This window comes from Dendrobates tinctorius, unplaced genomic scaffold (assembly GCF_039654945.1).
Source record: "Dendrobates tinctorius isolate UK_male_01 unplaced genomic scaffold, ASM3965494v1 ptg000051l, whole genome shotgun sequence".
In the NCBI taxonomy this organism is placed as follows: domain Eukaryota; kingdom Metazoa; phylum Chordata; class Amphibia; order Anura; family Dendrobatidae; genus Dendrobates; species Dendrobates tinctorius.
The window spans coordinates 1,211,922-1,224,371 of record NW_027361719.1 but is presented as its reverse complement, the minus strand read 5'-3'; the positions used below and the strand labels follow the sequence as shown (position 1 = coordinate 1,224,371).

The 12,450-nt window shown below is 41.4% G+C and overlaps 1 protein-coding gene across 3 annotated transcripts in view; it reads left to right on the top strand.

Annotated features, from left to right (window-relative positions):
- The window catches only part of VDR (vitamin D receptor), a 251,234-nt gene that overhangs the window by 201,075 nt on the left and 37,709 nt on the right, over window positions 1-12,450 (top strand). For all 3 annotated transcript variants that reach the window (XM_073576675.1, XM_073576673.1, XM_073576674.1), the window contains one exon: window positions 8,190-8,292. In XM_073576675.1, coding sequence (XP_073432776.1) covers window positions 8,190-8,292 — 103 coding nt within the window. The remainder of the gene's footprint in view (window positions 1-8,189; window positions 8,293-12,450) is intronic.

The following is a 12,450-nucleotide window of genomic DNA, read 5'->3' as shown; positions in this document are numbered from 1 at the left end:
GACCCTTCATTGCCTCCAAGCCTGGCATTACTCTCCCTGGAGGAAGGCAAAGCCACTGTGGCGATCATACTCCTGGGGGCGCCACATTTGCATCGCTGTGTACGCTGCGGGTGCCAGGCTATTCAGCTGCCCTGGCTGCTGGCTCCGCTGGCCTGTGCTGATTCACACACACAGCCAGCGCTCTACAGGCCTCTGCTCTGCACATCAGCACACAACAGACTGACACTGATTCTCCACCTGACACACCCATAGGGCTCATACTCACTTGTGAGAGACTTGCACGATTCTTGTGCGAGTCTCTCGCATGAAAACCTGGCACCGCCGCCGGCACTCGGACTGGAGCATGCGCCTACATGTATTTCTATGCAGCCGCATGCTCCAGTCCCAGTGCTGGCGGCTGTACCATGTTTTCATGCGACAGACTCGCACGTGAATCGTGCAAGTCTCTCGCAAGTGAGTATGAGCTTATAATCCTTACTACAGGGATTTTAACTCAGAACCTGTGGCCTTCAGCCACATGGAAAACTCGGACCGGAAATGAAACAGACTGCATCACTGACATACTGAAATCAGTTTCAAAACACCTATTCCAGATCAGCTTTTCCCCTCGTCTGTCTTGGACAATAGCCTGTCCAAGACTACACTTGTTTTTTTTATTATTAAACTGCATTCCAGTCACCTCTACGCCCGTGACTGCCATGCACACCTATGGACTTCATACGTCTCCATGCACAACCTGGGGAGAACACACAGCAACCCCTATCTGTGACATCAGTCACTGCTTCATCATTGCAATCCCAGCTTTGCCTGTGACCGCAGTGCATTCCCATAGCCTCAATACGCCTCCATGCGTAGCCTTTGAAGACTGCACTGCACCCTCTAGCTGTAACAGGGGTCACTGCCTCACAATTGGGAGAACTGAAGTGATTGAGAAATGGGGTGCCAAAGTAGTTGACAAGCCCTTTAAGCCATTGCTGATAAGTAGAACATGGGGGAGATCTGCCATGTGTCCCACATTCCTGGCTCAGTTTTAAACTGCTTTCTCTAAAATGTCACACCATTTCAGAGTAGAACATAGATGTTTATAACCACTGCTTTATAAACCATTGCTTGTTTCATGCTGTCTGTGGTTTGTGCAGCATAAATCTTGTGACAGGTTCTCCCTTAATGTACACCCCATAGTAAGGGCAGCATATTACAGATTCAGGTCTGTACTTCTAGTAGTAAAATTAGAATATCATCAAAAATTTAATTTATTTCGGTTCTTCAATACAAAAAGTGAAATTCATATATTATATAGTCATTACAAACAGAGTGATCCATTTCAAGTGTTTATTTCTGTTAATGTTGATGATGATGGTTTACAGCCAATGAAAACCCCAAAGTCATTATCTCAGTAAATTAGAATAATTAAAAAAAAACAACTGAAAAGTCTTCCTAGGCGTTTCAAAAAAGTTCCCTTAGTCTGTTTCATTAGGCTCCACAATCATGGGGAAAGACTGCTGACTTGACATATGTCCAGAAGGTAGTCATTGACACACTCCACAAGGAGAGTTAGCCACAAAACTGTAAAGCGCTGCGGAATATGTTGGCGCTATATAAATAAAGATTATTATTATTATTGCCAAAGAAGCCGGCTGTTCATAGAGTGCTGTATCCAAGCATATTAATGGAGAGTTGAGTGGAAGGAAAAAGTGTGGTAGAAAAAGGTGCACAAGCAACCGGGATAACCGCAGCCTTGAAAGGATTGTTAAGAAAAGGCCATTCAAAAATTTGGGTGAGATTCACAAGGAGTGGACTGCTGCTGGAGTCATTGCTTCAAGAGCCACCACACACAGACGTATCCAGGACATGGGCTACAAGCATCGCATTCCTTGTGTCAAGCCACTCATGACCAATAGACAAAGCCAGAAGTGTCTTACCTGGGCCAAGGAGAAAAAGAACTGGACTGTTGCTCAGTGGTCCAAGGTGATTTCAGATGAAAGTAAATGTTGCATTTCATTTGGAAATCAAGGTCCCAGAGTCTGGAGGAAGAGTGGAGAGGCACAATCCAAGCTGCTTGACGTCTAGTGTGAAGTTTCCACAATCAGTGATGGGTTGGGGAGCCATGTCATCTGCTGGTGTAGGTCCACCTGGAGGAAGAGTGGAGAGACACAATCCAAGCTGCTTGACGTCTAGTGTGAAGTTTCTGCAATCTGTGATGGTTTGGGGAGCCATGTCATCTGCTGGTGTAGGTCCACTGTGTTTTATCAAGACCAAGGTCAGCGCAGCCATCTACCAGGAAATTTTAGAGCACTTCATGCTTCCCTCTGCCGACAAGCTTTTTGGAGATGGAAATTTCATTCTCCAGCAGGACTTGGCACCTGTCCACACTGCCAAAAGTACCAATACCTGGTTTAAAAACAACAGTATCACTGTGCTTGATGGGTCAGCAAACTCGCCTGACCTTAACCCAATAGAGTATCTATGGGGTATTGTCAAGAGGAAGATGAGAGACACCAGACCCAACAATGCAGACGAGCTGAAGGCTGCTATCAAAGCAACCTAGGCTTCCATAACATGGGGACCTTAAATCTCGTAATGCAGAGTTTGGAATTTCTGGATGTAATAAACCATCTGACCTTAGACAGAATTTGCTAGGACACCTAAAAATAAATTAATGAAAGAATAGTGAATGTAAATTTCATTGGCGTTTATTTGGCGGACTTCTAATCCTTCCAAGGCTGATGAGCAGGAAAAATTCCTTCTCTGATGTTGTGACAGATGCCATCTTTATTCTTGCCATAATGTAGATCTCCCCCTTAGTGTCCCAAACTACTAAACGTTCAGCTGTTTTCACCCTTCAAATGCCTTTTAAAGCTTTTTTTTAAAAATCATAGCATTTTATAGTGAGTTTTTTTTTTATTTTGTTGTATATTGTTGTTTTACTCCTATAGATCACTGTTTCCCAAACTACAGTTCTCACAGCCCCCAACACATCATGTTTTCAGGATTTCCATAGCCTATGTTCACACGTTGCATTTTTGCTTCTTTTTTTATGCAAAGTTTAAGCTGCGTTTAAGCTGCTTATAAAAAGCAGGTTTTTCTTAGTTTTTGCTGCATCTTTGTCATGGTACATTTCTCTCTTGTGCATGCTTATAAAGTTTTGTGCATAAAAAAATGACTTGTTTCAAGTTCATAAGGTTCTGGCACCAAAAATGCAGCAAAATCTGATACCTGTGTTTTTTGCTTAGGTTTTGCTTAGTTTTTGCATTACCCTTTGTTTTTAGTGGGTGAAAAATGCTGAAAAAGCACTGAAAGAAGTGACATGCTGCATTTTGCAAAAAAAACAAACTGACAAAACAGTAAAAACACCAAGGTGTGTTCATGAGATTTGTGAAATCTTATTGATTTTGCTGGTACTTTGAAACACAAAGAAAATTTGCATAGAAAAAGCTGCAAAACCGCAACGAGTGAACATAGCCTGTGTGTGCACACGCTGCAGATTCTGCTGTGGTTCCGCAGCGGATTTGGCCGCTGCGGGTCCGCAGCAGTTTTTGCTGCGGTGTACAGTACCATTATTCCCTATGGGACTAAAAAAACCGCTGTGCAGACGGTGCGGATTTTTCCGTGCGGTTTTCCTGCGGTTTTGAAACCGCAGAAAGAATTGACATGTCAATTCTTTCTGCGGATTCCGCTGCGGTTTGCCATCTCCTCCATTGTGGAGATGAAAAACCGCAGGGCAAAACCGCAGAGCAATCCGCAGGTAAAACCGCAGGTCTTTTGACCTGCAGATTTACCTGCGGATTTTACAAATTCCGCGCGGCCAAATCCGCACCCCAATCCGCAGCGTGTGCACGTAGCCTTAGTGTTGCACAGGTGGCGGGATTATTATTAAGGCATCAGAAACTGCCACAGGTTCTCTCACCTGTGCTATAGTAGGGAAATCCAGAAAACATGATGTGTTGGGGTTTGGGAACAGGGCTGTGGAGTCGGTAAGCCACAGTTGCGACTCCGACTCCTGGATTTTATCAGGCTCCGACTCCGACTCCGGCTCCGACTCCTTCATAAATGGCCAATTCATAAGAAGAAATCTATAAATTTGTCCTCAGAAAAAGTATTGCCTCTGTCAGATCCTCCTTCATGGATGCCCTCAAATCTGATCTAATTATTTTGAGAGCAGAGAACAACCTCTCTACACTAACTTGTGTTGGTGGCAAACCAGTAACCACTCGGGCAACATCTCTGACAATGTCAGGATACAGAGGAATCGCTTGTTGCACTGTTATTTTTGATGAACGGTCAAATTTCTCAATTTCTTTTAGTGCACATGAAAAATTCTGCTGAAATGTACTGGCTGTGTTCCTTGATGGGGATGACTCTTCTTCTATGCGGGAACGCTTTGCACGGTCCTTGTGATCCAAATACTTTTCGAAATTAAATTCTTCATCAGTTGATGATGAGGGTGAAGATGTGGCAGGACCACCAAATTCTTCTTGTTCCTCCTGACTGTTCTGCAACCCTTTCATCCTTACTGCTATTTCAAACAGAGCTTCTTTTCCTTTACTTAGCTGTTGATCATCTAGAAGAATCCGATGCATTGGGTCTACATAAACAGCTGCCAAAAGAATGTTATTTTGTAATAGTAGCTCCTCTCTCCGTTTCATTGATGTAGCAATGCCACTTGCAATTAACCCTCCTCTTTGGGACAGGCGAAACATCAGGTTCTTCCACTCCTTTAAGAAAATACCTGGAGATAAGTCCTCTGCTTGTAATTTTTTAGTCACTGTAAATGGGTGCTCTAGCAATTTTTCCAGCTCAGTCACCTGATTCCACTGACTTTCATTTAGCGTCAGTTGAGGGTTAGCCATGTCTACAAGAAAGGTTTTCAGTTCAACCAAGCGCTGAATCATTAAGTAAGTACTGCCCCATCGTGTGGCTTGATCAATAATTGCCCCTTTTCCAGCACGTCTCTTCAAAATTGAGTCAACTTTAGGGGTTCTGGCAACAGTAGCCAATTTTCTCACCTTGCCAATCAGTGCAGCAGCATGTCCTTCTTGCAGACTGTCTCTTATAGCCAGCTGTAGCGTATGCACAACACAGCGCATGTGATGAATGAAAGAACATTGACACAGTTTCAACAAGATCATCTAAACTATCATGTTGCTGTTCATCTGAAGCAACTTCAGTTTGCTCCTCAGTTACAATACTGTGTTCCTCTATTTCAAACATTTCTGTGTCTGTGGACCCAGAATGTTCTTCTAGCTGCTGGTCACCATCATTACTCTCATTCATTAGCTTAATAGTACTTATCATATTTGAAGCATTGTCAGTTACGACAGAAAGAACTTGCTCTTTTTTAAGTTCATAGTCTTGCAGAACCTTTTCCACCAAGACCTGGAGAAACTCACTGGTGTGATGAGCTTTGGTGTCTTTTACTGCCAATGTCTTGGTAACTATTTCATTTTTGTCACAAACAAATCGGACATTGATGGCAAAATAGTTCACTCTGTGACGTGTGCAGGCATCCATTTTAAGAAACAGAAAGCGTCCCTTGAGAGTTTTTTTAAGTTCTTCCTTTTGTTTAAAAGCTTCTTCGATTACTAATTTTCTAATACTCTCTCTCTCCAGAGAAACACCAAGCTTGCGGGCCATTTCCCCATTCAGACACCTAAAAGCTGATCGTGAAAATAATGAAATAGGCACACTATCCTTTACAACAAGCTCTATGATCTGTTTTTTAAATGTATCTACTGTCATTGTCACAGTAACTTTGTCACTGACAAAATATCTTGCAACTGATGGCTGCAAAGTTCTCTGCTCCTTTGTTTGGCTGGAAGAGCTGGGCACTGGTTCATTGGTTTGGATGCAGTCTTTCTCATCCACTGCTTTCAGTACTTCTGGATGAAAGCGCTGTAAATGTCTCGTTAGATTAGAAGCTCTGGTAGGAGCATTTTTATCTTTGCCTGAATATGCACTCATCTTGGCTTCACAGCATTTGTTTTCATCTGGATCATTTGTCATACACTGACAGACATAATGTTTTCTATCTTGAGTGATGGTGAAATGTTCAAATACAGCTGATTTAATGTGATGCTTCTTTGACATACTCAGGTTTTTAATTCTGCATTCACAATCCAAATGACAATTGTTTTTCCTAAAAACAATTGTACAAAATTATTGCCAGGTCGTACAACTGATTTAGTGGTCAGTAATACTGTTATTATTCCTCATGTACTCACAGTTAACTGATGCAAAGTTTGTTGAAAGGATAATACTTCTTACAGTCTTCCTCTTCTGAGTAGCAGGCAGCTGTGAGATGCTTGGAAGAAGCACACCTAGTATGATCTAGTCTAGAAGAGGAGCTTTACTACTAAGAATTTGCAACACATTTTCACTTTCAGTTTCATACATTGTAAGTAGGGGGGTTGGGGCAGCATGAGGTTAACCAAGTATAAGATTAGATAAGGGCAGTGGAGAACAGTGACACACAAGAAGTAAGAAATGTCTCTATCTCCAGCAGAACTGCTTATCACTGTTGTTCATAGTTTGATAGAACATATATATTTGAGTAACATTTATAAAATTCATATGAAAGTTCAATTATGAAATATTAATACATTTTTTTTAAAGTCTGAGTCGGTACATTTCTACCGACTCCGATTCCAACCAAAACTAACTCCGACTCCGACTCCACAGCCCTGTTTGGGAATCACCATATTATAGAAAAACCTTTCGGTGAAGAACATCATAAAAAACAGCATACGTAAAGCATAAAAGGCAACCTCTAAAAATATACTGTGTTAAAAAAAACATTTATTTAAAATGTAAAAGTTGATTGCAGTTGGCACAGAACCCAAAACTGCTATTTATGGAGAATGAATTGGAGGTGGTGTTTCCTTGCCTGTAGTTGGCACAGAGCAGAGTTTACAGAGAGGAGTCCTGAAGGAGGAGTCTGACTTCCTATGCAAATAGATTGAAAAAAAAGCACAAAGAGACAAAACAAAACCTAAAAGACTGGACTTTCTCTGCTTGTTTGCTGTCAGATTCTTGTGATTGGCTCTTCCATTGTGTGTGAGCACTTCATTGGGGTGCAGCAGAAACTGGTCAGGACAATTCCAGTGTTTTTCTGGGGATCTACGGTTATTCGAGGAGGGGACTGTGGCTGCTGCTACTGGGGTTGTCATGCTTTATAATGGCACTTTTCTATGTTCTGTGACCGCACACCACTTCCATTGAAAGCTGTAAATCATATTGAGCAAGTAACCAGCAGCCCAAGAAACGGATGACTCACAGTTCAAGGGAAACAATTACAGCATAGGTGGAAATGTATGTACAGCTAATTTTATTAATTATATTCACTCCTCCAAAAAAGGCAGATGATAGTCTGGTAATTATATTATCGGTCATATGACATGACATATATAGCGTGAGCTGTTTACCATTCAGATACAATAGTATTAGCAGAATGATGTACAGATAGATATGGGTCCATGGTCAGTGTAATAGAAATGCATGGATAAATGGTAACCACATCACATTCACTATTTAAAGAGGCAGCCCATCCTGTTGATGAAAGTTTAGCAATGAAAAAAAACTGACCAGTACTTTCCAATAGAATAAAGCGAGTGTGAACAGGATCAAGCTGTGTTGACTGCATGAAATATATATCACAGATTGCAGCAGGAAACTGTGTGCATCAAGATATATATGATTATAAATATGTGAAATTTAAACTGCATTATTGCCATATGGAATATTGTTGTAAAAGAGACAAATTGGCCAATTCATGTGTGCCCACCAGCCACAAGGCAACCTTATGTTTGGTGAGACCCTAAGCTTTTCTGTCAGACATACAGTACCTCTCCTTTGCAGAACATATTGGAGTTGGGGACTGGAGTTGGTGATCTGTCACTATAGTCTCACATGTTACACATCAAAGTTGAACTTTGTGGTCATAAATCAGGTTAGAAGAATGCTCTAGAGAAAGTTAAGATGTATTCAGCACCAGTCCACCGATGGATTCACAGTTAACTCCTCCCATAGGATACATTTTACATGGGTTGAGAACCACTGACAGTAGACCATTATGGCCCATCATTGATAAAATTGTAGATAATATTGACAGCATGGTCATAAAGTTAGTTTTTAGCTTCTCGTTCAGAGTAAAACATGCTTTTGGACATTATGATTTGCTTTGTTTTATGCAGCCGCCAGTCAGAGAAATTGAGGAGAGTAAAAGAATTACAAGGTCTTCATCGGTCCAAACTCAGAACTATTCCACAGATTCGGACTCCTATAACTCCTCCCCAGGTACAGATTTTAACTATTATCCAATCTTAAGGAGGACCCATCCTCTCGTGGCATATATTCACCATAACATCAGGGGCATCTCTTCTTTGCATTTTACCCTTTCTCTGTTATTCCTCATTGGAATACGTCATTTTCAACTGGATTTCTTATACTTTCCAAACCATGTCGACTGTGTAGGGACATACTCTATCGGCCAAGGCATGGTGACCCAGTTTTTGCTTTATTTTTTTTATGTTAGCTCTGTAGTTTTATCACAGGTTTCTTTTTTTACCACCTGCTACGCCTGTATTAGGGTTCTTAACGTTTTTGGGTGTGAAAAAAACTTCTGGACCATATGGTTAATGTACCAGCAATAATCTTTCCAGTCTTTAGAGTACGATCGAAATCTCAACCATATGCTGAGTATGAAACTGTGCCATAAAGTTCATTTCAATGTGTTAATGGCCGAACTTCATGACCCGATGTTTTTTGAGTTTTCTGTTATCAGGTACAAACCAGTGATCCAGTTGGTAACATTTAAATAACAGCAATGATACAACTTGTAGATTTCCCAATCTATGTTAGCTGAGCTGCCATTACTACAATAATTAGATAGTAGCAATGCATAGCAATTATGTGAAAGGCATATAAATGGTATTTGCTTGCGTAATTGTGTATATCTATAAATGCAGTAATTTACTACATAATAAGTCTATAAACTGAACAAAAATAATGATCTTCGGCCAATGTGGCCATGTACTTCTTAAATATTTAAGTAAGGGATAGAGTTACAGTATTTTCAGGTCACACTGTATGTGATATTCGTGCTCATGCCTGTTCCCTTTGTGCCTTTTTTGGCTGGCAAGTGATGCAGGGTGACAATGCCATAGCCCTGTTTAATCCTGGACTTATGGTTCCGCCTATTCTGGAAAACTGGGAGTTAATTCCTTGCTAGTTAGTGATTCTCCTTGTTGTCAGCCCTGGAAAGGCTGCTCTTTAATTAAATTCCCGAGAGTCAGTTTTCAGTGCCAGTTACAAGGACTACTACTCTGGTTATCTTCAATTTGTTTGCTCCTGTCCTGTCTCTATTTTCCAATTCTGACCTCTGCTTGTTTTCTGATGATTCTCATGACTAACAATTCTGCCTCTGAATTTGACCACCAAGCTTGCATGACGTGCCCTTCTTGACGCCAGCTTGCTCCACCTGACAGCATCTTACTTTATGGCTATTGTATAAGTCCAGATCTCTGTACTGGAGTTAAAGGGTGAAGGCCAGGGTAACCCTGGGATATAGGGTAACCCTTGGGATTTAGTAGACACAGTGTCTAGTACTAAGCCTGTCCTTAAATGCCATATTAAGAGCTGCCAGACTACCAAGACCTGCACTTAACACTTTAATGCTGTCCATACACAGTTGAGCTGGTTCAACCCACTCCTATTACTCTTGAGATACAAATTGTGGTAGAGCGGCTCACTTGGCTTGACACAGAGGTAGAAATGGAACACTGTCTCTCTAAGAACGAGGCTTGGTTTATTAAAAAGCAGCATAAACCAAGCTGGGAAAATAAACACGGCCCTCTGGGCAAAACAGCAAAACAACAAAGAAAACAAAAATGCTACTCAGTGTAAGTCCGCAAGGACAGGGTCCTCCCCCCTCTGTCCCAGTCTTTCATTGTAAATTTGTTTACTGTTAATGATATCTATAACTTTGTATGTAATCCCCCCCTTCTCATGTACCGCACCATGGAATTAATGGCGCTATATAAATAATAATAATAATTTACAGAGAGCTGCATGCTCTGCAGCACTACATGTTCAGTCTTTCCTCCTCAGTACACAAACCACTGGAGAATCCTCTCTCCAGCCCTGCTGAGCAAAGACTGTCTTTGGAGCCCAGCTATTTAAGTCCCAGACCATGTGACTCCTCCCCATGTGACTGATCACATGACTGTGACATCACACAGGTCCTGTCAGCAGACGTCGGTGTTGACTCTGCAGGTGGAGATAGAGTGGACATCCTCTCACCCACTCTATTGATGTCCACATAAAAGCCAGCCCACTTATGCAACTTAGATTAATCCTCACAACACGTAGTGTGCGGTAGGAAAATACTCTGGGTTTCACATCACTGACGCCATTAAGCATAGGGACCCATATCTCCCCTCCAGTACTTTACCAGTGACTTTGTCACAATTTATATAAATATATTTAGTGGCACATAAAAGTTTGGGCACCCCTAGTCAACATTACTGTTAACATGTGAACAGTTAAACAAGTTGAAGATTAAGTGATCTATAAATGGCCTCAAGTTAAAGATTACACCTTTTGTATTTTAAGCAAAAAAAATTTCCATTTTTTTACATTTTAAACATTACTAAAACGAAAATGGGCCGATGCAAAAGATTGGACACCCTTGGAGATTTGTGTTCTCAGATAACTTTAACCCAGATTTTAGATTTTAATTAGTCTGTTAGGGTTACATCTTGTCCACTATCATCAGTAGGAAAGACCAGGTGATGCAAATTTCTCAACTTTATAAAAACCCAGCCTCCTCTAACCTTGTGCCAAAAACAGCATCCATAGATTCTTCTAATCAGCTGCCTAGCACTCTGAAAATGAAAAATGATGGAGGCCCACAAAGCAGGAGAAGGCTACGAGAAGATAGCAAAGCATTTTCAAATTGCCCTTTCCTCAGTTTGAAATGTAATTAAGAAATGTCAGTTAACAAGGACAGTGAAAGTGAAGATAAGGTCTGGAAGCGGAGAAAAATTGAGTCACCAATTGCTGCATAAATAGACACAATTTTATTAATTACAAAAGGACATATATTGGGACGAGACAAACTTCATAAAATAGTCACATAATGCGTGCAAAATGACGGGAGAATAATAATAATAATAATAATAATAATAATTTTTATTTATATAGCGCCAACATATTCCGCAGCACTTTACAATTAAGCAGGGACATGTACAGACAATAAATTCAATACAAGTTAAGACAGTTTAAACAGTGACATTAGGAGTGAGGTCCCTGCTCTCAAGCTTACAATCTACAATGAAATGGGGGGGACACAGTAAGTGAAAAGTGCTTGTTATTTCAGGTCTGGCAATTATAATAAATAGGGATTTTCATATAAAGCTGCATAATCCGGTCTTCAGCCCGTGTGTTTAAGTGCAATAGTTAAGTATCAAGTGCAGTTATCTTGTGCATGGAGACAGCTAAATAGTAGGGTGCAGATTCAGAATAATATTTGGAAGGAGGGAACAAGGCAAAGTTAGTTTACTGAGTAGTTGATGTGGTAGGCTTGTTTGAAGAGATGGGTTTTCAAAGCGCGCTTGAACAGGTCGGGGCTAGGTATCAGTCTGATCGTCTGGGGAAGTGCATTCCAGAGAGCTGGAGCAGAACAGCGGGCATGCTGCTTGGGAGTTATGGTTGAACCCTCCAGGGTTATTTCAATGTTAGGTAGAGTGAGGTTAGTAGAGGGGAGAAACACAAGAAGTTCAGTTTTGGAGAGATTTAGTTTCAGATAGATGGAGGACATGATGTTAGAGACAGCAGACAGACAATCCTTGGTATTTTGAATTAGGGTAGGGGTGATATCAGGGGAAGATGTGTATAATTGGGTGTCATCAGCATAGAGATGATACTGGAAACCAAATCTGCTGATTGATTTTCCAACAGGGGCAGTGTATAGAGAGAAGAGGAGGGGGCCTAGGACTGAGCCCTGCGGGACCCCGATAGTGAGGGGATGAGGAGAGGAAGAGGAGCCGGCAAAAGATACATTGAAGGAGCGGTCAGAGAGGTAGGAGAACCAGGAGAGGGCTGTGTTCTTGAGGCCTATAGAGCGGAGCATAGTGAGGAGGAGCTGGTGATCCACAGTGTCAAATGCGGCAGAGAGATCCAGGAGAATCAGCAGGGAGCAATGACCTTTCGATTTAGCTGTTATTAGATCATTAGAGACTTTAGTGAGGGCAGTTTCAGTGGAGTGTAAATAGCGGAAACCAGATTGTAAGGGGTTGAGAAGAGAGTTATCCGAGAGATAGCGGATTAGACGGGAGTGGACCAAGTGTTTCAGGAGTTTAGAGATGAAGGAAAGGTTAGAGACAGGTCTGCAGTTAGCAGTGCAGTTCTGATCCAGGGATGGCTTTTTAAGTAAAGGGGTTATGATGGCATATT